The sequence below is a fragment of the Ptychodera flava genome, chromosome 16, assembly GCF_041260155.1.
Source record: "Ptychodera flava strain L36383 chromosome 16, AS_Pfla_20210202, whole genome shotgun sequence".
NCBI classification, from domain to species: Eukaryota; Metazoa; Hemichordata; class Enteropneusta; family Ptychoderidae; genus Ptychodera; species Ptychodera flava.
Window position 1 is genome coordinate 39,104,507 of NC_091943.1, and position 24,180 is coordinate 39,128,686.

General features: G+C 38.1%; 3 protein-coding genes across 3 annotated transcripts; all 3 read left to right on the forward strand.

Annotated features, from left to right (window-relative positions):
* Window positions 1-681: 681 nt before the first annotated feature.
* On the forward strand, window positions 682-8,773 carry LOC139114807 (fibrinogen-like protein A). The gene is made up of 5 exons (XM_070676740.1): window positions 682-1,524; window positions 3,211-3,438; window positions 5,559-5,683; window positions 6,460-6,724; window positions 7,158-8,773. Exons 1-5 carry the CDS (start codon window positions 1,419-1,421, stop codon window positions 7,448-7,450), a joined length of 1,017 nt encoding a protein of 338 aa, XP_070532841.1. The 5' UTR covers window positions 682-1,418; the 3' UTR covers window positions 7,451-8,773.
* Window positions 8,774-9,243: 470 nt separating this feature from the next.
* Window positions 9,244-14,615, forward strand: LOC139114803 (fibrinogen C domain-containing protein 1-A-like). Its single transcript, XM_070676737.1, has 5 exons — window positions 9,244-10,190; window positions 10,550-10,804; window positions 11,693-11,832; window positions 12,518-12,782; window positions 13,885-14,615. The coding sequence occupies exons 1-5, from the start codon at window positions 9,326-9,328 to the stop codon at window positions 14,145-14,147; spliced, it is 1,788 nt and encodes a 595-aa protein (XP_070532838.1). The 5' UTR covers window positions 9,244-9,325; the 3' UTR covers window positions 14,148-14,615.
* Window positions 14,616-15,975: 1,360 nt separating this feature from the next.
* Window positions 15,976-23,849, forward strand: LOC139114808 (angiopoietin-4-like). Its single transcript, XM_070676742.1, has 5 exons — window positions 15,976-16,844; window positions 17,902-18,177; window positions 19,137-19,288; window positions 19,834-20,100; window positions 21,489-23,849. Exons 1-4 carry the CDS (start codon window positions 16,235-16,237, stop codon window positions 20,044-20,046), a joined length of 1,251 nt encoding a protein of 416 aa, XP_070532843.1. The 5' UTR covers window positions 15,976-16,234; the 3' UTR covers window positions 20,047-20,100; window positions 21,489-23,849.
* Window positions 23,850-24,180: the final 331 nt, after the last annotated feature.

A 24,180-nucleotide genomic window follows, 5' to 3' on the forward strand; every position in this document is an offset into this window, starting at 1 on the left:
AACTTTGACGCTCAAATGCGTAAACAGATTTATGGTTTGAGAGAGCGACTTTGAATAGTAGTAATACAATTGTACGTACATGTGACTTATTGTACTTCAAGTCTGATATAGTTAAGGTTTGGAATAAGCTTCTTTTTGTTTGACTGATTGTTTTTCTTTTCAACCAGTATGCAAGAGAACAATTAATTCTTCAAAGAGTCTGTAATAACATTTCACAACATTTATATGGACTTTTAAGTCCGAAATAAAGTTTATAATAATAATAATAATAATAATAATAAAGCGCTCTTTTGAGTTACAGAGTAAAAACTATAGCTTGCTTTGAAAAAAATCTGTCCATAGCATCTATCGTATCTTATCTGTTGCACCAATTTTTCAATATTTGCTAGTATATTGTAATAAACATGAATATCTTCATCCCTGAGTTCTCTATACAGAAGACACATAAGCAGGAAGTGGATTTCGTCATCAATTGTATATTAAAGACGCAGAATCGTCAATGAATTGTAAACAGGCATTCACGGCAACTAGTGGCCTTCATAGAGCAGGTACAGTGTCACAGAGTATGAGTGTATTTAATCTGTACGTTTTCGACCTTCGATGTCGAGTAATTGATTTATATGGCACACTTAAAGACAGTGTTATGAAGTAAACATGACCTTTCGACTCTGATAAAATCCCACAATGCTTTGGTGTCACGAAGTCTATTTACAGATAGAATCCCCTGCATCAAACGTCGGGAACACATGTATATCGCTGGTCGAAATGAAGATTTTGCACTTTAATTATCTGCATAAGTCGTTCTTTAGTTTTCGCTGTGTAGTATGTTTGACGCTCTGGTTGCGTTTACCGCTAACACTGACGGCCAGAGATGTCGAGGACACGCATGGCGTTATACACCTCGGAGGAGAGGACAGGTGTGTTTACACGTTATTGGTCCGGCATGAACGAAGCCAAGAGTGTCGCCAACTATGCGAAGTTTTTCAAGTCTACTGTCCGAATGATGGCAATGCTGCCAAACCGATACTGCAACAGCGGACGAAGATATCGCACTGCAGCAACGACAGAGAGCGACCTAATGTCTTTAAAGTAGGTGAAAGCTGCACATACGTGTTTTCACTGCCGGTCCCCAAAGGAAATGACAAATGTCACGACATCTGCAATACTGTCAGCGACATGTGTGACGGTGACGACACGGTGAAAAAGCTTCAGGATTGGATAAATAGACTCAGTGGTGAAAATGAACGATGGAAGACAACGATAGCAGAGTTACACACACGCATTGATGAGCTGCAGGAGGAAATTGAGACATCTAAACGTAACAGACGGGTACCATCGATAAGTCACTTGAGGTCACGAGTTCATACACTGAAGAGCGGGACAAGGAGCGACTTCGTGAACTAAATAGATATCAGACAATGAATGAAGAGAAACAATCAATCGTAGATAGACTCAGCAAAACAGTACAGGATCTGACAAATCAGTCTACGGAATTTCAAAACAGCGTTGAAATTTGTAAATATGGTAAGTGTTTACAGGATGCTATGCGCCGCAGTTGATAAAAAGGATTATATTTACTGTTAAGTTTTGTCTTGACATTGAAATCGAAGAAAATGTTTTGCTGTGACTGTTACGCGCAACAACGGAGTTTGAACGTTTTAGATAACTATATAGATAACTATACTTAAGTCAGCTTTCAACAAAATGCTATGATCTAGAATTCCCTTTAGCGCTGCGTCCACCTATGAATGAAGTATACATTGTATTTATAGAAATCAGACTACTCCAAAATTTGCTCGAATAATTGAAATTTTAGATCTTTGTGCCCGAGTCAGCCCTTTGCGCTAACTCTGTCCAGCCTTCGACCAGGTCCATGCCATATTTCTATGCAGCAACTGCATGGCAATGTTAACTTGGTACTTTTGATGAGTTTGCTCGCTACGTTTGAGAAAAACCTCGAGAAGAATATCAAACGATTAACGTTTAGGTTGTTTTGACTGAAGTATTTAAAACGATGTTTACTTTAGTTAACTATGAGTATCATAAACTACAAACAGTAAGATTGAAATATGACCGGAACTCATTAAGTGTGTACAGAAGAGGTCGTTTAAGTACATATTTAACGTTAAAGTAAAATGACCAATTCTTGTAGATATGTCACGAGTGGCACGCTGACATACAGTAAAGATTGAAATATGACCGGAACTCGTTGTGTAGAGAAGGAGGCGTTTAAGAAAACAAGCCAATTTTTGTAGATATGTCACAAGATATGTCACGTGCACAGAGAGTTCATCATGAATACTTCACAAATTTGACGAGTGAGCTAGCAATAGGAAAGATACCATGATTTAAAACTGTGACCCATACATCGGCTACGATATCATCGGCTACGATATCATCGGCTACGATATCATCGACTACGATATCATCGACTACGATATCATTGGCTACGATATCATTGGCTACGATATCATCGACTACGATATCATCGACTACGATATCATCGGCTACGATATCATTGGCTACGATATCATCGGCTACGATATCATCGGCCATTATGTCACCTCAGGTGAACGATCATAGAAAAATATTAATATTCTCATTTTCTTGTGATTGTTCATGGTGTATAGGTAACAGTGAGTACAAGAAAATATGTTGTGAAAAATCAATGTTTCCATCATACTTTTTGAGATATATCACACCATACCAAATCCTTAGATATTAGATTTTAGATAGCTAACAGATAATAATGAATTTCACCCTTTACAGAAATAGGTGGTTGCCCAGACTGAAATAATTCTACAATGTTCTTTCACAAAGCAATTTTAAATATGTGAAGAACAGGTCAGTTGTTGACCAAACAATGGCAATGCATAATGCTAGATTTATCACGAAGAAAGCTGCTGATCTGTGCAGCTTTTCACGGGTTATTTCGTAAAGAAAGAAATGGTCTTCAGTTTTTATTTTAAAATCTAGCAAGTTGACATATATTCTGTATACACTTTCATTGACTCCTCGTATTTTCCTGTATATCTATATACAAACCAATGCAATTGGTAAACACCGAGCACTGCACATTGGTAGCTTCTACCTTTTCACCAAGTGAAAAGTTTCTATCCTAAATCTCTGCTTGTTTCTCCTTTTGATGCTGTGATAGATACTAATCGATTGATGTTATTGAATTATCACTCTATCCTTGGCAATCGACAGAATTAAATGACACCAAGGAAGCGTTGCGGACCAAGTTACAAAACAGCGAAGCGCTTCGAATCGAAATGACCGAGATGAGTACCAGACAACACCAATCCCAGAATGCACTTGAAAGGTGTTCGTCACAACTCGAGGCGATGAGTTCAACGGTGAGCGAACTTAAACGTGAGAATTACGGGCTGAGACAACGTGTTCAGACGCAAAAACCAACTCTTCCAACTACAACGGGTAAGTCAAACGAGAATCTGCAATTTCTGTAAAAGATCATCACACTAAATACGGGACTTTTTTGAATTAATTGAGGATAGATACAAGCAAAATAATGCGTAAAGGAGTTTTATATCATACCAGTATATTGATGACGCAAATACAGCGATCTGATTGGTCGAGACGAGAAAAGAACCGTGGTATATTCGCGATATACTACGGCTGGTACACGCGCGAGCTGTCAGCTTAAGGATGTACGATCGGAAAAAGTAAAAGTAATGTCAATTTTTTCAAATGGGGATTTTTGAATACCTACATACGTGAATAGTCCAAAACTGGGAAAAAAAGATGGGGTCACCGCGCTTGTTTTTTTACAAAATGACATTAAAAATTCACGGTTTTCACAAAATCACTAAAAATCAATAAAACAGGTCATCATTTCATATTTATATCATGATTGCATTTTCCACATTTACACTGTAAAAGAATAAAGAAATTATAAACCTAAGCTACTTTGAAGATTTTACTTACATTAAAATTGAGTTAAAAAGTCACGATATTTATTTTTTAACCAAAATTGCAACAAATATGCCCCAAATTTTAGGAATGGGAGAGGGTAATTTATTAATTATTGATAGTTTCTACTAATGTCAATTTTCTCAAACTTTGTTAAATAATAGCTCTTTTTGTGAATTTTTCAAAACCACATTTTGTTTAGTAGGTCACCGAGCTCGATTTTTCACAATTTTGCAAAATCTAACTAGGATTTACAGGTTCTGGCGATAAACCATGCTCTCCCGGGTTCGTCGCACGTAGGCGCTCTTCAAATGCTGCTGACCTGCAGTGGCTACCTGTAGACTTGTCCAGGCATGGTCATGATTCAAGCCTACCTGTAAACTTTAATGAGAGGGAAATGACAGAACAAAGCAAAGACTTTTAGGTTCTTCTACTTTTTAGAGTCTATATGTTAATACAGTATACAAAACATCACGTAATATTTATTGCCGTGACGTTTATCGGTGGGGATTAGGTTGACTTCGCTGCAGCCTAAGTTGTCACACACTACGTGGAGCCAGGAGCCGAGGCCGTGAACTTGGCGTTTCCCCAATACACGATGACAATCGTAAAGGCAAGCCCACAACTGACACAAGTGTCAAGATTTTCGGCTAGTACACTCAAATCGACAATGCGACGGCCATTCTTCCATTCTCCGGTAGGTCTACTAGCGACAGTATCAATGGGATTATAACCACGACCTCCTCGTGTATAGCGAATCAGACGTCACACTTCTGACTTACGCTGTACAGGCTACGGTCATGTTGCATTTTTTTATCTCTTTGCTGAATTCTCGTACCTTCCAGCGTGTTTTGAGGGCACGCTGAACATTTTCTCGGCGCGATTTTCCTTTACCTGCAGACGACATTTTGTACAACGCAAAAACGTTCGGAACGTCACTATGCGCGCGTGGTAACTATGGATTCATTTCTGCGCGGAAATCGGCGCAGTACGCTTATATTTTTCCGATCGTACATCCTTAAGGAAAAGACCGTTTTTGACGTTCCATGCCAGAATTTCAATATACTGTTATGATATAATAGCAATAAATCACACCCAGCGAAGGTATACCACTCGATTCTGACCAGTTCACTTCATTTATGCACTCGCTATCGCTCGTGCATATATGTCGTGAACTGGTCAAAATCTCGTAGTATACTATTGCTGGGTGCGCTTTATTGCTTAAATAATGCATTTATATGTCTTCTGTTGTCAGTTCTACTCTTCGAGTTTGCATTCTTATATAAACACAGAATTCAGTACAAAGTATTCAGATCAGCTCACGTGCACAAATGTACACATTTATTTGCATTTCAAGGCCTCTGGCATTGTGTAGGTTTAGAAAGACAAAGTATTGGACAATCAACAGAGACATATATGTATGCTTTAATTTTAGTACTATGGATGTTTTTCATATTTGACGCTGAAAACTAAGATTAAATTTTAAATCAGTGTTCTGTGTCTGTGTGTCATGTTAGATTTAATTGCTGCTAATCTCAAAACATCTATTAACATGGTCAGTTTGAGTTTTTATGTTTAGATCTTCTCCATTTTCCAATCATTTCAATTAACATGTACTTGAAAAGCAAGCAGTATCCATAGAGATTGCGATGACGTATCAGAAAGCGGAATGAACACTATTGTGCCTGATGATGGCGGAAAACCGTTTGAAGTTTACTGCGATATGGAAACAGATTTTGGAGGATGGACGGTAAGACGTCTGTGCGTCGATGACTTTACATGCAACATTGGGAAATGTTCAACGTTAGGTTGCGGTTAGATTAATATTTAATCGAATTTCACTGACAATTAAGCGGGAATAGCTATCCCTTTGGTTTCTACGAACTATTTTCGGGTACTTCAGGTCTTTCGTATAACATCATCATTTCTCAGTTTTTAAAGCAGGAAAATGGATGATTAAGTGGAAAAATATAAACTTAAGGATGTACGATCGGTAAAATTAAAAGTAATGTCATTTCTGAATAGTCGATTTTTGGATTCTCCTTTGTAAGTATTATCAAAATGTGTGATAAAATATAGGGGTCACAGCGCTCGTTTGTGAGATACATGACCATGAATTTTGCCATTTATGTGAAAACAAAATGCTGAGTCAGCATTTTTTCACCATTGCATTTCCTATGGACGAAATAATTCAATGCTGTTTATCTCAAAATTTAGCGCGGTGACCATATCATTTTATTTGATCATTATTATTTATTTCTCTAGACTGAGCTTTGTGCAAATTTTCATGAAAATGACAATAGTAGAAATTGATTTTCCAGCAAATTTCAATGTAATCCTATGGGAAGTGACAAAGTCCACGCGCGCGTACCGCTCGTACATCCTTAAAAAGCCTTTCAGGTTTATCTGGGCAGTTTTCTAGATCCCAGAGTTTTACAACAGAAAAGACATTGCGACCTTCTTTCTTAAACTAACGCCACAAATGTGTTCGACGGGTCGACGTCTATCATATCTTGTCTGTTTCAGGTCATCCAGCGACGTCAAGACGGGTCTGTAGATTTCTACAGAGGCTGGGAAGACTACAAGAATGGATTCGGTGATCTGAACGGAGAGTTCTGGTTGGGTAATGACAAGATTCATCGTCTGACCAATCAGGGACAACGATACGAACTCAGAGTGGATTTGGAAAACTTTGAAAACGAGAGCAAATTTGCCAAGTATGACCATTTTGCTATAGGCGACGAAAGAAGCAAGTATGCAATAACAATAGGATCTTACAGTGGAAATGCGGGTATGTTATTTTTCATGTGGACTGAATATTGTTTAGATGATACAAGTACGAGAATGATTAGAAAGAGGGTTCATTGCGAACTACATCGCATGTACCTGTTTATCAGACAAAAATACGAAAGGAAGTATGTTGAATTTTATATCATCATTATCATTTTCGAGTTTATCTAACTGTGCCTTAGTTTCGCGCGTGTGTGTGTGAGAGAGAGAGAGAGAGAGAGAGAGAGAGAGAGAGAGAGAGAGAGAGAGAGCTGTTAGGGTATATGCTGTCAACTTGCCGTCAAGGTGTCACCTTCGACCATTACTAATGATGCTTGGTGGTCTCGAAAATCACTAAAATCGTAGAAAATAATCTTTCTTATGATATATAATATCGAGTTAACTCTTTTGTCATGAATGCTTTACTAATTCAGGCCTTCCTCTCCGCTATACAGGCGACTCCTTAAGAGATGACAACGGTATGCAGTTCACAACGAAGGACAACGATAATGACCGAGGCACTTCACACAACTGCGCTGTTTCTTGTACTGGTGCATGGTGGTATAATATCTGCAGTCTTTCCAATCTCAATGGACAGTACCTACACGGAAAGGATAGCGAATGGAATGTAGGCATTGTGTGGTTTCACTGGTTGGGTATGAGCTATTCGCTCAAACGAACAGAAATCAAGATAAGACCAGTATTCAAGGGCGAAAGCGGATTTGCTACCATGTATGAAAGAAAATAGGGACTTTTTCCATGTCGTTTTACTTACAGCCATATTTTTCGAATGAAATTTTATCTTTTCGACATTCAGAACATAAACCTGAGGTCAGCGAAATTAGATATTTATCTCCCATTGCTATTTTTATAATTACGTCTTCTATCACGACCACTCCGGTTGCAGTACAGCATATCAAGCTTATTTCAATTCAAAATCTTCCTGACTTTCTGTATTTCCTTGAACAACATCAATGAAACAGTTTAAGGCGCAATATTTAGTGTGAAATTGATTTTTGACTTTATAGAGGCCTCTGAATTCTACCAAAAGGTATTTAAATATATATATTCTTAGTAGTTTTTCTTATATGTCTTACACAGAAGACACAAATCTCACATAAACACATACAGGTACGCAGTGCACTAGTGTCTGACGCACAGGCAACCACAGACTCAAGTACAGATATACATGCAAAGCTTTCTGTGATTATCCCATTTTAATTGTATCTTATCTTGATCAAGTTTTTCAACCGAATGGCGTGGCTGTGCAGCAAGAGAAGTATAATGATGAAGACAGCCAACTTTTCTTCCATGTAAAGTTGCAAACACTCAATGTCGAAGCATATCAAAACCGTGCCATATCTTCCTTCAGGCAAAATTTTACATCAGCAAAACAGCGAATTCCTCGATAATTTTAGACGGAAGGCATACAATAGTTTGCATTTGAATAAACTCTACAAAGTACTGCTCTGTCCTGCTGTGCCCTTAGCGGACTGATCAAACAATGCCAGAGGAAAACGCGAGTTGGCTCATTTTTCATAGTCAACGAGAGGCAATGAGATAGTCAACGAGGGGCAATGAGATAGTCAACGAGGGGCAATGAGATAGTCTAGCATGGAAGTATAACCAAACTACTGAAAAATTGATTGATGTCACAGCACATTTCATGCTTGAAATTGAACAACAAAGTAGCTCTGTTTTTTTAGAGGTTCTACGTAGTTTCTCAGACTATCCAACCTTCTTGACCTTTCTCATTCATCATTTACCATTTTAAACTAAAATCTATGGAGAAAATTTATTGTAAATATATTCTATTGTGCACAGCTGTTTCGAATACCTACTGTTGTTATGTTTTCACATATTCTTTCAATCGAACACCTATCGTTGTTATGTTTTAACATAGTCTTTCAATCGAACACCTATCGTTGTTATGTTTTCTAATAATCTTTCCAAAAGGGACCGTGACTCTGTTTCTGCTACATATTTTATTCTGAGTTTTATTCTGAGTGCAACATTGTAATTAAAACCCAAATGCTGATAGTTATTTTAATAAAAGTTTTGTTTATAACAATGACAAGCGTGAATCATCAAACCCTACTTCTCTTGATAATGCATGATAACATATCTGACGCTCCGGCTCGAGATGATAATCAGGCTTGACATCTAGCATTAAACTATGCGACTGTGAAGATAGGAGTTCAAACGGCCCCTGAAAGAGGAAATTTCTGATAAAATTAAATGAACAGCGAATTGTTTCAGGATTGGAGATTAGACACATACAATTAATATAAAGAATTGATGAAGGCACAGGCTCAGAAAAATTAATGTACGAGGTCAAAGTATATGCATATTTAATTCTTTACTTTTGCCATCTTCAAACGATGGTGGCGTCTTCAAATCTGCAAAATACGAATTTTTGAAGTTATGAATCTTATGCTTCTGCAAGGTATGTGTTGAAAAAAGAAAGATCCTTAAAGCAGGTGAGAAGTAAAATCCTGGTAAGGTGTGAGGAAGTATTTGTTTACAGTGCTCTTTATACGACCTTCGATGTGAAGTGTTTATACACAAAGTGATTTATATTCAGTATATTGCACAGTTTAATAAAACTGGAAAGACGTTTTCGATGACCTTTGACGCCACTATATATAGAATCACACACTACATCGGTGTTTGTGTTTCTTTCAGAGATTCGCTGACTTTAAACCTGAATTTTTCGACAGAAAGTCGCGAAATGGCGATTTTGGACTTGAATTATAGGGCAATTACCTACCAGGTCCTTGGCTTTTTGATTTTGCTACAACTGATGTTACCAATAACGGCGAAAGACATCGAGGGCGAACATGGCGTACTTAAACAAGGGGGCAGGTGTGTTCACACTGTACTGATTCCACACTCGAGAGGGGAAGATTGTCGTGAACTGTGTTCGACTTTTCAGCAACTTTGTCAGAGCGAAAATGTCGTGAATGAGTTAATACTTCAACTCCATTCAAAGATTCACCACTGTGGCAATGGGAAAGAGCGACCAGCGATCTTTAGACAAGGCGACAGCTGTACATACGTGTTTTCCGTTCCCGCTCCTCAAGAAAGCGACGAGTGTCCGCCTCTGTGCAGTGCTTTAAGTGATATCTGTATTGCTGACGACACAGTGAGTGAGCTCAGAGAATGGATACAGTCCCTAAACGGTGCAAACGAACGATTGAAAAGTATGGTATTACAACTTCTCTCACGCGCAGACGAGCTTGAGGTGCAAAAACATAGCCTGGAATCGGAGAGATCTGACTTAATCAAACAATTGTCAACAATGGAACAAGTACAGGCTCGGAACCGACTACTAGAAAGTCGAGAGACTGAGCGTGTACGAGAATTTGGCAGACTTCAAACGACCAGCGAAAGACACCATTCTGAAGTTAAAAGACTCCGTAATACGGTTGAGTTAGTGACCAGTAAAGTCATAGAATTCGAAAATGATGTCAACATATGTATGGGTGGTGAGTATGTTTAAACTAATACAGGCAACACTCTGTCCGTTGAATGAAGGAAACACATCACAATCACTATTGATGAGAAGCAGGAGGGGGGTCTTTTTGGTGTTGATATTAATGTAATACGAGTATGCGTGATCATTGCAGCGTACAGTCAAACTTACAAGTATAAAAAGATAACGACGAAAAAAATATATTCGATCGCGTTGCGGCGAGAAAATAAATATATTTTTTCTCATAGGGTTATCTCTGTACAGTATTACTCTATTTTTTTTCATTATGAATCCCCCTTGATTCGACAAGTGAACAGTTACATTATCATCTTCGTTGACTGTTCATTGTCATCAATTATGATTACACTTTAGAATTAAATGATACCAAGAAAACGCTTTTGAGAGAATTTGAAGCAAATGAAGAATTCCGAGCCAATAGAAGCCACCTTCACGATCAGATGACAGAGACGAGAAAACGACAGAGGGAACTTCAGAGTGCAAACGATCGACTGATGTCACAGCTTGAGAATAAGAGTTCTTTGATTGATGATCTTAGACGGGAAAATTACGAGCTGAAGCAACTTTATCGTTCTGCTGGCCCGACTACTGAAACTATAGCAACAGAAAGTAGGTGATGAAAGGTCTATTTGTGACCATTTATTATTGTAGCTTATTTACACTGTTTATGTGTACTCAATTCGCAACCTTACCCAATAATATAACATAGAGGAAGAGTGTAATTGTCAGAAGCTTGCCAAATCTGAAAAGTGACAGCAAGATAAGCGCATCTTAAAACAAACAAACAAGCAAACAAACAAACAAATACATCTGAGCAGGCTTTCTATGAATAAAACAGGTTAATGGGTACATAATTGGTTTGAATCATCCTAAGGAACGATGTGTTGTATATGGACTGAAGTAAGTAGACATGTTGCATGCTGTTACAGAGGCCAATTAATGGACATCAATTCAACATAAAGGTCAATAATCAGGTTCAGAATTGTGAACAATGTAAATCAAATAAGTAAATAATTGTTCTGGTGTTTATGGTCTTGGCCATTGATAGCTACCTTAGCCATAAATACGTCATTATCAGGGAGAGACACTCATGACGAGTTTTCATTTCAACTGTACAGTGTGTAAATAACCACTGTAAAGATTGTATATATTAGGTGTCTTTACGAACACCGTCACTTGATTCAAGAGAAGGGACAAACGGTGTTAACTTTGAAGACTTTGGGTCTCTACACTGTTTCTGTATCCAGACGACGTCTCTATAGCTAACCCTCGAAGGGAGACGGTGAGCTGTAATAATGCAGTCTAGTACTACTGACACATGAATGTCGAAGATGGTCTTTTAGTACGAGAATTTTTTAATTAAGAAACAGTTACTTTGGAATCATGTTTATGAGTTTGCCGCATTGGCTCTCTAAACTTTATAACAAACTTCCATGTGGTCCATGATGTTCTTATTTCATCATATCGTATCTTTTCACAATGGTTATTGTTTTTAAGGAATCTCACATTCAGGGAAAGACTGCATCGAAGACTGCAGTGTTGTACAGCGGACTGGTTTGTATACAGTTGATCCTGATAACGATGGAAAACCATTTCAAGTCTACTGTGATGTAGAGACAGATTCGGCAGGATGGACGGTATATTGAAATATGCTGCAAAATCATCAATCAGCCAATCTAGCCATCGATTTCTTTCCTCCCTATTTTAACGTTGCTATGTCTATCATTTTGTTTGTCCATTTGTATGTCTTTATGTCTGTCTGTCTATCTGCCTGTCTATTGGTGTCACTTCATAAGGGGCGACGTCAAAAGATCGATGTTTGAAAAAAAACTTAATTGCTTAAGTTTGGGGGTGGGGGGGTTTTGGCCAAATTAATTTCTGTGCAGTCAAAAACGATTTAACGTCTTTTTGGCAAATTTTACGATTTCAAGGCTGTTTTTTGTACGCTAAAACCGATCCAGTCACCCGTATTTTTGTTACTTTATAATGGTTTTCAATTTTTATTTAATTCAATGGTACATTGGTACGTTGTTTGAAAGAATTAGTACAGGGTATGAGTCCGCAATGTTTTTCAATTTTAGGTCAGTTAAGTTAGAAGGGGGGTGGGGGGTCTGAGGCCAAACTTAAGCAATTAAGTTAGATTTATTATATTGAACTTTTGATGTTGCCCCTAAGACATGTCGGTTTTCATCGATGGCTGTATTCTTTTCGCATTAGGACACTGCTATGACTGATCATAATGTACGAAGAACTGTTTATGAAAATACACGCGTCATGCTTAATGTTAACTTTCACACATAACCGAGTCGTTTGCCTTATCAGGTCATCCAGCGACGTCAAGACGGGTCTGTAGATTTCTACAGAGGCTGGGAAGACTACAAGAACGGATTCGGTGATCTGAACGGAGAGTTCTGGTTGGGTAATGACAAGATTCATCGTCTGACCAATCAGGGACAACGATACGAACTCAGAGTGGATTTGGAAAACTTTGAAAACGAAACAAGATTTGCACAGTATGATGACTTTACAATAGCCAATGAAAGAAGACGATACGAGATAACGCTTGGATCTTACAGTGGAAATGCAGGTATGGTGTTTGAATACTTTCTACATTAGTAATTCCGATGTGTATTTTATCAATCAAATAAAATTTCGTTTCGTCTGGAAAATCAACGACCTTTACTCATTGTCGCTGTTTCACTATATGTTGGCCAATACCTGAAGACAGTGGCGCATGTCCTCAAATGGCCCTCTCAATGACGACTTTTTAATGAAAGTTACTCAATTCGCGTTCACAATTAATATGAGCTATAAAGATGTTGTAGTATTACTATTGGAAAAATTGCGAGACTGGAGCGAAAAGTGACACTTTCTCTCAATTGGTGAGAATCTCTTGCTATTCTCACCGCGGTCAGTGAGAAATGCACTCTTTGGTGAGAACAAGCAAGAGTCGCTAATCACTGGTGAACAGCAAGTTTGGCTGATTCTCACCAGTGAATGATGACTATGATACACTCGTAGTGTGACTGGTTAGAAATTGGTGAGAATCTTAATCAATATCATTCTTGATTCTCACCAAGGAGTGCATTGCTCACTGCTCACCGGTGAGAATTAAAAATTTCTCACTGACAGCAGTGAGAATAGCAAGAGATTCTCACCATTTGCGAGAAAGTGTCACTTTCTCGTCACTTTCTCCCTCCAGTCTCGCAATTTTTTCCTATAGTGATATCTCGATGACATGAAAAATTCCCACAACCCTTTGAAAGTTTCAAATCAGTCCACTTTAGCATTGAAAATGGGAAGGAAGACTCAATTCGGGTTTCTTAAATTTTCTGTTTAAGGCAACGACTTGATAAAGACATCATAATACAATTTGTCGACATTGAAAACAAACCACCTATACAGTTCAGATGAGGTCAAGCTGCCGAAATGGCAGTCTTGCCTGGAGGACCGTCTCAGAGCAAAAGAGGATAGGACAAGCCTGCACGATGACCTCTTGACCTCCGCCACAGGTGGCGCTGTATGAACGTTTGCAGGAGATAAAATTCCTTACTTTTGTAACTTCTTTTAACATTGTTTGAGAGTTCTGAATCATGAGATGAAACATGTAACAACGATGCATGACAGTGCCTTGCAGTGACATTGCTTATATCATCTCGGAAAACAAAGTCTTTCTTTCTGACTGCTAGGAGACTCCATGAAATTTGACAACGGTAAGCAGTTCACCACCAAAGACAACGACAATGATCGCAGCGCAAAGCACAACTGCGCAGTTAGTTTCACCGGTGCATGGTGGTATAGCAGCTGTAGTCTTTCCAATCTCAACGGACAGTACCTTGACGGCGAGAACAACGAATGGGGTAGAGGCATCGTGTGGTATGACTGGCTTGGCATGAAATATTCCCTGAAGAAAACAGATATAAAAATAAGACCCAGTGTCAAAGATGATTAATAACCTACAATTTATGGGTATTAAGAGAAAACAATTATTTTAGTATAAGCTTGAAGTTTAAATCATAGCTGTCGCTGCATCTATTTAATCTGGTAAATAAAATAGTTTTATGCTTCTTATCAGAGGTCAGAGATTACAATCTGATCCCACACATCTCCGCTAACAGTGGCAACCGTCAAGTCCACGGTGACTATGACCAGGAACAGCTTTAGAGAGACCGTTGCTTGATTTAATAGCAGTGTTATTACGACAATTGATCTTGCTAATCTCCAATTCCTGCTGTTTGGACGATGAAACAAAAAAAAAACTGAACGCCCTTGTCAGTTACTTTCCATAAGTTTATCGATGTAAGTACTATGGTTTGAATTGATCAAAGTGATGATCACTGTGATCAGTTAATATGGATTAGAACAATATTCAGTGCATGGTGAATTAAAAAATTCAAAATTGAATTAAATATTATTATTTGTCATCAACGATTTATGTAATACTCATCTTTGTAGGTCACAGTGACTATTTTTGACATAGACACATTCACATGATGCTTAGCGCTCATTTTTGTTTCTAAAATCTCTCGTTTTTTTCAAGGACTTACAGTACTGCACATCAATCCCTGAGAGCGTGTAAAACCAACAAATGTAAGAGATTTGTTTCTGCTCCAGTACAGTGAGCAAAACTGGTGATGAGGCTTTTTTCTTTTTTTCCCCTATTACTTGGTTAGTAGATTACTGTCTAATCTTTTTAACTGACCGCAAAACGCTTTCTTTTTCTTTTTTGCATTTTTATGGAGAAGGCGAATTAATAAAGTCTACTAGTTTTGTAAATACGATATTGTGAATAGATAGGGTTTACTGGTTGAAACACTGTGTTGAGGGTTTGATTTAAAGGGATACAGTCGTCGGAACTGCGCTGAAAGGTCGTATGGGACCCATACGACCAATGTAAACACTGTATCCAAGGTACGATGGTGATTGATGAAAGTTAAAACATGTCTGTCATAATCTACATCGTATAATTTAAATGTTGCAGCTATGATGATGAGGTGCATCTAGATATCGTGCACGAAATGCATTGTTTGTAAACAAGAAACTCGCACAGGCGCAGTTCCGACGACTGTTTCCCTTTAAATGCGCAAGTCTCGAAGTGATGCGGGCGATTATTCAAAATATGTATTTTCCAAATGTGACATTTACATGTCACTGATGGCATCTTTTTAAAATGCATCTAATTTCAGTCATACTGTAAAAGTACACTCATTGCAGTGTACATTTCTCAACAACACAACGTAAGGAATCAAGCACACCATTCATACCACAAAGTGTACCATGATTAATGATGAAGAAATAAAAGATATTCAACGATAAAGTGACTATAATATCGATAATCTGTCGCAAAGCGAAGTATGTGTGAGCCTTTTTTGGAAAAGGTAAAATTTACTTTAAAAAATGGCAAACAAAATGAATCTACATAACTGTGAATGCGTCGAGCAAACGAACAAAATTACAGAAAAAAATGTCATTTCACTGGAAAGAAGACAAAGAAAATATCAATAAAATCATGTCATCATATGTATGCGTTCTGGACCCATCCTTCTCCTTCAAGTCTTACAAGGTTTAAAACTTCGTGATAAGATCATCAGCTTTGTTCATCAACTAATAAGTGAAATACAATGTATTCATCCATGAAAGAGGGTAGCATTTGAATTGCATCACATGGGATTGGAGGGTAATTTTAAGCCTTTTGTTACCAATCTGCATTTAACGCCCTCTAAGTCAGTGTCCACAAGTGTTGGAGTGCATAGGTATTTCCGGAACAAATAAATTCGGAGAACGCCATGAGTCATTCTAATTAAGAAGTGGTTTCTATTCAGTTGCAGTTACAATACTAGCTTTATGACTCTTCATTTCCCATGAATATCTTCATTTAAATATATGTCATTGAAACTTAGCTGGCTACTTACGAGATGTGTTGTCGGCAATCTAAACAGGTCACATTGATATGGCTTGCAGAATTTGTTTGCCTTCTAACACATGCGTATGCTATGGAAGCGTCGAGCCAACCGTATCAAATAATTCCTGTGGGGATACATGTGTGTACACTGTATTGGTACCTGTACCAAACCATGGACGTTGTACAGAGTTGTGTTCTGCCGTCAACGGACTTTGCTCGGAAGAGGACGCCGTCGTTGGACGTTTATTCGATATTCAGCGAAAGATTTCAGAGTGCAAAGACGACGTCGACCGAATGAACCCCCGACAAAACAAGGAAATAATTGTGTTCACGTTTTTGCAATGGCGACGCCAAATAACGGTGTGTGCGCAGGATTCTGTGACGCTGTAGGCGAACTTTGCCTCTGTGACGATTCAGTCAGGTCGATTAGGATGTGGATGAAGAATCTGGTTGTGGAAAACACACGACTTGGACTGGCAGAAATGGATCTTGTTCATTTACAACAACAAAACCAAGAGCTGTTAGAAAGAAATTCTGAGCTTTCTGAAAATATTTCGAAAATGGACGAATTGAAAGTGGAGAATGATCGTCTGAAGGAAGAATCCGCTGAAAGACTTGCAAAAATAGAGAAACTGACCAGCAAGATGAAACAGTGTGCTTCAAAGAACAAAACACTTCGAAAAAATATCACCAAGAAAACTAAACGTCTTAAGGAGTCACAGAAAACACTCGCCAATTGTAAAAAAGGTAAGGAAGGAGGAATTAGATAGAATTTCAGAGGCTGTTTGATCTTATTGCCGCGTATTGTCCAACATTAACTGAAATAAGTAAAGCATGTTGAAGACAAAACATTTACCCTCAGCCTATTCAACTGGATAAAATATTATCGCATTGTTGATTATTGACTAATCGGTGTGACTACAGCAAAATTCACCAATTGAGCTTTAGGCCAAACAAGGTAAATAAATTGTTTCTTGGAATTGCCTCTCTGGTTTGCCGCAAATTCTGCTTTTTATCATTATCTTGTTTCAGAGATATTGTACTCATCATCTTTCCCGCCACCATGAGAAACTTGTATGAGTCAAATATAGACTTATTATGGCACAACAAGTATCATGTCAAGTTAACTGCTTCTATTTTAGATTGCAAGACACTCTCGTTGATATAACTACAGTTTAAAATCACTCAGATCAAAGTTCAGTTTTGTCGGACAGTTGTGTGAAGTGTATTCGGACACTTGGTGGAGGTCAAAACATGTAGATAAAGTACAATTCAAATGCTCAAATATTTTGCCCAGTCTTCAGGAACAGCTGTATACTTACATTTTTCAGCACTTCAAGTTTTGTGTGGTTTTTATTTGTTCTTTTGTTACTCTCAAAAAGCGTATTTTACTGCCCAGTATTCACTTTGTGAACACTGTCTATAATTGCGTTGTTGCTGACAGTTGAATTTGAGCAATGAATATCAAAATGGTGATACAGCTAGTTTTTTGAATACTGATGAAAAACCCAAGTATATGTTTTTTCTGGTTTTGGTCCTGTGTTAGAATGTTTACAAATGGCATAGAAATTTGACTCATTCTCTCCGAAATGACGGATTAAAGGTCGTTATGTCCACACCTTACCAGGCACACACCTACACCAAGCTAAATAGTATGCAGTTTCGCATGCCAATCACAACGTTGCCATATCACAAACACGAAATATGACAGAGTTCACATATTATCTTGAAGATCGACCACACAAAATCATAAATAAGGATGAAAAGTGCATAAAATATCTTCTTGTCTTCTTTTTGCCCCAAGATCTAAATACAAGCAAACTACAGGTGAAGGAAAAAGGAGCCCTGAATGAACTGTTGACCTCTGAGGTTTCTGAGATGAACGTCACAATGCGGAATTTGACAAACTACATCCTGGAGCTTCAACCATGTCGAGATACTCTTGATGATTTTATCGTGGAGTATAATCTACGCCAACAGAAATTTTTATATAAATATGTGCAATGTCAGTACAGTTTGGAACATTTCGACGGTAGAATAGATGAAGATAATCGTCACAAGTACTACGACATGGCGACGGGTATGGTGTTAAATCGACTAATCGGAGAAATTCATTGTGTGTGTGTATGTATGTTTATGTATGTTGTGTGTGAGTGCGAACATGCCTTGAATATTTTCAAATACGAAAATACTAAATATACCCAGACAATGCGATGAGTATAATGCAAGATAAATACAGTGTGTACGTTTGCCACTGAACTCAAGTGGTCCAGGCCTTCGTTTCTAGTTCTAAACATTCTTTCCGCGGATAAGGACACTCACGTAAAGTTGTTGACTTTCCAGACTTTTATCGGTTTCCTTCCAAATCAACTTTCCCGACCAGACTAAACTATTTCCAAAATCCATGTGTTGTGTTTGAGTCCATAACACTTGTTGCTATCCAAGCAACAGAGCGTCAAAACTGTCACCATGACTGTCAGTAATTGATCGATCAAGTTATGAGTTCAGCTCCAAACAATTAGTTTCCGTACGTGCACAAAGCAGCGTCACGATAGAAGCGTTACAAAGGTTATCAAAATGTCAATACTAGAAGGTAATCCGGGACGTGGGCGAGTGGGCATGCATGGTCAAAGAGGATCTATCTATAACTGGAAATGTTGTCACTTGCATGGAAGGTTTTGATGTATTTGTCACTTATACCATTACGTACGTTCCCAGTCTGAGAATGAGCAATCATAAAATTATGGTCTGACAGAAACTGTACGAAATAAGAAAAAAATGCCAGTCACCTTGTAATTTTACGGCCTACGTGATCACAAAAGTATACGATTTGATTTCATTTGAAGACAGCATTTCGTTTTGACATTCGTTTATGTTCGTCGTAGAGTATAAATTAAAATGAAAAAGAATTATCGGGTCGTTGAAATGTGTGTACATGTACTGACAGAACACCATTAGATTTGTATTTTGTCATCATATACTTTCCATTTGCTACTTAATGAGACATTATGCCAAGTTCAATCTTCTATTCATCACAAGGGAAATTCGTTCTCGGAGCAAGGGACTGTTATGAAATTCAACAGAGTGATCCTTCGGCCTTTGAAAGTGGTGTTTATAGACTCAGACCCCAAGACAATGGACATGCTTTCCTGGTCTATTGTGACATGAACACAGATCGTGGAGGTTGGACGGTGAGAATATTCAACTAGTTTTGCGTTTACGTGTATCATCCACCTAAAGCTTCATTGATGCAAATGTCTGGATAGAATTCTTTATCAATGAAAATATGTTACCATAAATACTTGCTTTACTACCCTTAGTATACGCGAGTGAGTGCATTACAAGGTATTACTTCAATTGTGGTCGACTTGTAAATAGCATTCTCACTCTAGTTTCCATATATTCAAATTGACAGCACGTGATTTGAATGCTGTTAAATCCGCCGAGAATACAGTGCACACCGTGCAGATTTTGACAGTAAACTTTAAATCATATCTGTGTTAATTAGTTAGAAACAAGTACCGTTTGATGTTAAAGAAAGTAAAGTCAAAATACAGTGTTCCTTTCCCTAAACGGCATCATAAAATACCTTTTCCAAGAATAATTGATTTATCATTCGACGACTTTCACACAAGATATGCTAACTATGCACTCAGCTTTATTTAAGACAGTTTCATTAAAATCATGGGTGAGGTGGAAGCAACGTAAGTTAAAAGAGATTTTCTTTCACTGACAGGTCATTCAGAGACGTCAAGATGGCTCAGTTGATTTCTTCAGAGACTGGGAAAGCTACAAGAATGGTTTTGGTAATTTGAGTGGAGAGTTCTGGCTGGGTAATGACTATCTACACAGACTGACCAATCAGAGTGAGAAAGCGTATCAGTTGAGAGTGGATCTGGAAGATTTTGAAACGAAACAAGATATGCTGAATATCGCTACTTCTCTGTAGCGGACGAGAGTGAAAACTATAAGATATGGGTTGCACTCTATGTGGGCAACGCAGGTATATATTATTGTGTTGAATTCCCTGACACTTCCTCACACTTGGTTTTTCACCCGAGCATGACTTTCCCCTTTCACTTCAAGGTACTTTATGAAACTTTTCTCGAATAAAAGATGAAATGATATTGTAACAGCTTCACAAATTAATATTTGGTCAGGTTACATAAATCCAATTATAAATAATATTATATAGGGCTCAGCCCTTGGTGTCGCGCCAGGGGTTAAGATTGGCAATGTTATTTGTATTGATTCATGATAAAATGTAATTAATTGTTACTTCATAAACATTTATATGACAACTATGCCCAGTTTCCCTCTGATGAAAGCAGTTCACGTACGTACACGACGTCAAACCCTGCAGCAGAGCAGGTATAGATTTTCTGTAACGTTTAAAAATTTTGGACAAAAATTGGCAATTTTTACAATGATATCAGCCTATTGCGTCAAACAACGGACGTATTATGCAATCATTATCATTGCAATGGTAACCGCACTGCCCACCTTCCACTTGCAAGCTGAAAACACGGTCCCTCGTGCTGAAAACTACAGCGCTCCGTCTAAAAACTGGCAATTTTTGAATCTAATTATTGACACAGGGGGCGCTTTTCTAAAATTCAATCCCAGCATTCTTTGCGTATGCCCCCGTTCATATGCACGACAGTTTTCTCCCTTTATCTACATAAACGATATTTTGTATCGGCGACAAGGTGCATAATAACATTTACTGGCTAATAAAAGAGGTATATTTTATAAATGGCATGTTATATAATAGTAATTTGTTTCGTATTTGTTTATTTACGAGTACTCAAAAAAAAAAACATGGCGGCGCCCATGAAAGAAGGGTACACTTCCGGTTACTCGCATAGTATATTATAAATATGCGCATGCGTAGTCAGTCAGCCGCTGGCGCGACTATTAACTAATTTATTGAACTAAAGAATAGTTCAAGTACAGAAAAGTTGATCTCCTTCTGTGAATTGGCAAACAGACATGTTTCGAACAAATTACTTGTCCTTCATCAGTGTCTATTTGCTAATGCAAAGTGGAAGAACAGAACTTTGCTATACTTCATTGTCAATGCTGTAGTGTTTCAACACTATCTCACATCTGTTCACTTCCGTCAAGTAAACATCCTTGAGTCAATATACTGACCTGACAATCACATTCCAGAGATTAATCATCCATGACGTGATATGTTACAGTCTTTACTATTAGACAATAAAGTAATCAGTTCTAGTTTTAGACGTCAAGCCTACAACAGTGTCTGTCCCTGTGTCCACACACACACTACACATACAGACACATCACAAATGCTTCCATGACGAACATACACAGTATTAAAACAATAGTGGACATCAAACTTAAATATATGTATATTTCATGCATTAGGTAATTCCCTGCTTCACAACGACGGTGCGTATTTTTCTACAAAAGATCGAGACAACGATAACTATCAGAATAGGAACTGTGCTGACATCTATTCCGCTGCTTGGTGGTTTAAACTCTGCGGGCGCTCTAACCTAAACGGTCTGTATCTCCGTGGAAAGAACAACCAGCGTCTCAAGGGGGTTATATGGTCTGATTGGACTGGCGAGTATTATTCTCTTAAATCCACTGAAATGAAGATAAGACCCATTTTTCCTGATGATATAGAGCACTTGCCCTAGGACTTGAGTCTAAGTGATGTTGGGTCATGTGATCTTGAAAATCACATTTACTGAATGTCAATATTTTACTTAAAGAGGATACCTCACTTTAAGGATGCGTCTTAACTGTCTTTTCGAAATTTAGTGCTTTACAATGAACAGTATTTTAGCAAGGAAGTTAAACCACATACAGTTCCTTATGGGCTGGCAAAATCAAGCGGGTCATCTGAAACTGGAAAACTGCGATGGGATGCACGTTTCCTTTCTAAACATTACAGGCGTCACTTGATTTTCAAAATGTCCACCATGTCAAAAAGTCTTGTTTTAAGTATACAAAAACATCTCAAGAAAAAAGGTGATTCCCTGTGTATTTATATTCTTGCAGTCATCAGATCAGGAACAAAAGTACATGTTTTCTGTCTTATTGACTTCTTGTATTTGCAAGTCTATACAGTCCTGTCTTACAAAATGTCAACCAGCAGAGTGGGAATGGTACGTAGATATTTGGTATCATATGGCTGAAGTCAGATGCAAGCTATGAGACATAGCATAACAGCTACCAAAACTTAAACAAAATATTGACATCACAAAATATCGAATTTCCTCTAGGCGTGTTGCTAGGGGTTGGGATGGTCGGGTCATCAAATTGTTATAATCTTCGAAGGGATCATCAACATTTTTGAGTGAGTACACTGTTCTATAAATTTTTTATGGAGACGCCAGAGGACTTTGAAAGCCCTCTTCCCGGCTATAGTAACTGAACGCTCCCTTAGTGTCGCTGCATGCACTTACAAACTAATGGTGGGTGATCAGAGCACGATGAGCGCAAGATGGAGGAGGAGCCTCTGGGTGAACGGGCAAGATTTTCAATCGCAATAGCGCAGTAGCTTGAAGAGCTCAGCAGCAACAAATTTTCTAGTGCAGCCAAGGACGTATTGGGTATGCTATCCGGACATTTGTACTTTTTGTGGAGAAATTGGAACTTGTGTCGCTGCTGTGGAGAAAACGTTAGGTAAATTTCTTACAGGGGATATTACAGGGATACTGTGTCACAGTGCATGTACGCAAAAGAAAATATAAACAAAAACGTGAAACAGCATCAGGATTCGGTGCATTATAAAACACCTTTCCTGGTCTTTATTTTCGGCTGTAATGCCCATTTATTACTCCCCGTGGCCGTACGTTACCTGAAACAGATCGCTATACCCTCGGCCTACGACGTCGAGGAGTAGCACGCACGCTACCCTCGGGGTAATAAAAGGGTGCTTTAACCTCAATAACAGGTAATAGCTGTTCATAATATAGGCAAGCCAGGCTTAATCTTACCACTGTAGAATATGATGAGTTTGGCGGAAATGAAAAACTGCTTAAGCTTATTCACGCCCGCGTTACAGTAATGTACAACATTGGTAGGCTTGGTTATTTCTGACTTACGAGGCAAGAATCCCTCTCTTTGGAAAAAGAACAATGCATGTTCCTTTGAAATAAAATGCAAGGTACAAAACAAGTACATACATTATCGACTCACGGACTAGGTCACATTAACTTCGGTAGGTTAATTGCAATTTTTAATCTTTGAACTCCTTCCTGTATACCAAGTATTTTCAGACTCAGATTTGTGTAAAGATCCAAGACCTAGCATGTCTTTCATACCGAAATACCACGATTCGAATATCACATATGGGTGTGCAATTTTGGTATCGCCCGTATGTCAGGAAGTTTGTCAAACGACATTTACAACAATCTCTAACAAATGTGAAGGATATGACTGAAATTTCTGCAGCCGGTAGCAACCACATTTTTGCCCTCTCCGCCATGCCTAGTTTGTTTATTCGGCGAAATGTATGGCTACGATTACAAATTAGCTCGTAAGAGCTACCACTCTTTGAAAGAAGGGAACCCCGTCAATTACATTTTCCGTATAACTCTACCAAAACCAACGAACACGATTGGAACTAATTTGGGATAATTGGATGCTGAAGTAATGTCGGTTTGATCTGCAAATGTAAGCTCATCTGCTTTTCTTTTTACCCTACATACGTGTTTTTTTGAGTAATTTGTAATATTGCAACATTAAGCTATATGGCACCTTAAAACTTTTGAGAAATTTGAAAATATTAATATCCAATTATCCCAAATTAGTTCCAATCGTGTTAACTAGTGCATGTACACTTTAGGATAACGTTTGTACTTTGTTCGACAATTGATACTGTAGTCTGTTCACCGATAGATGTGTATTTTCCATAATTGCCGAATAAATCAAAAAGGTTTGACAAATTATCGATTATTGTAATACAATTGTTTACCCTATAGTACCGGAAGAACAAAACACTATTACATTCAGTGAAAACCTAAGATATTTATCGATAATACATTCCGCAGTGCTCTTGACAGCCTAAGTAACTTTTGATGTACAAATTTATGCTTAACATTTC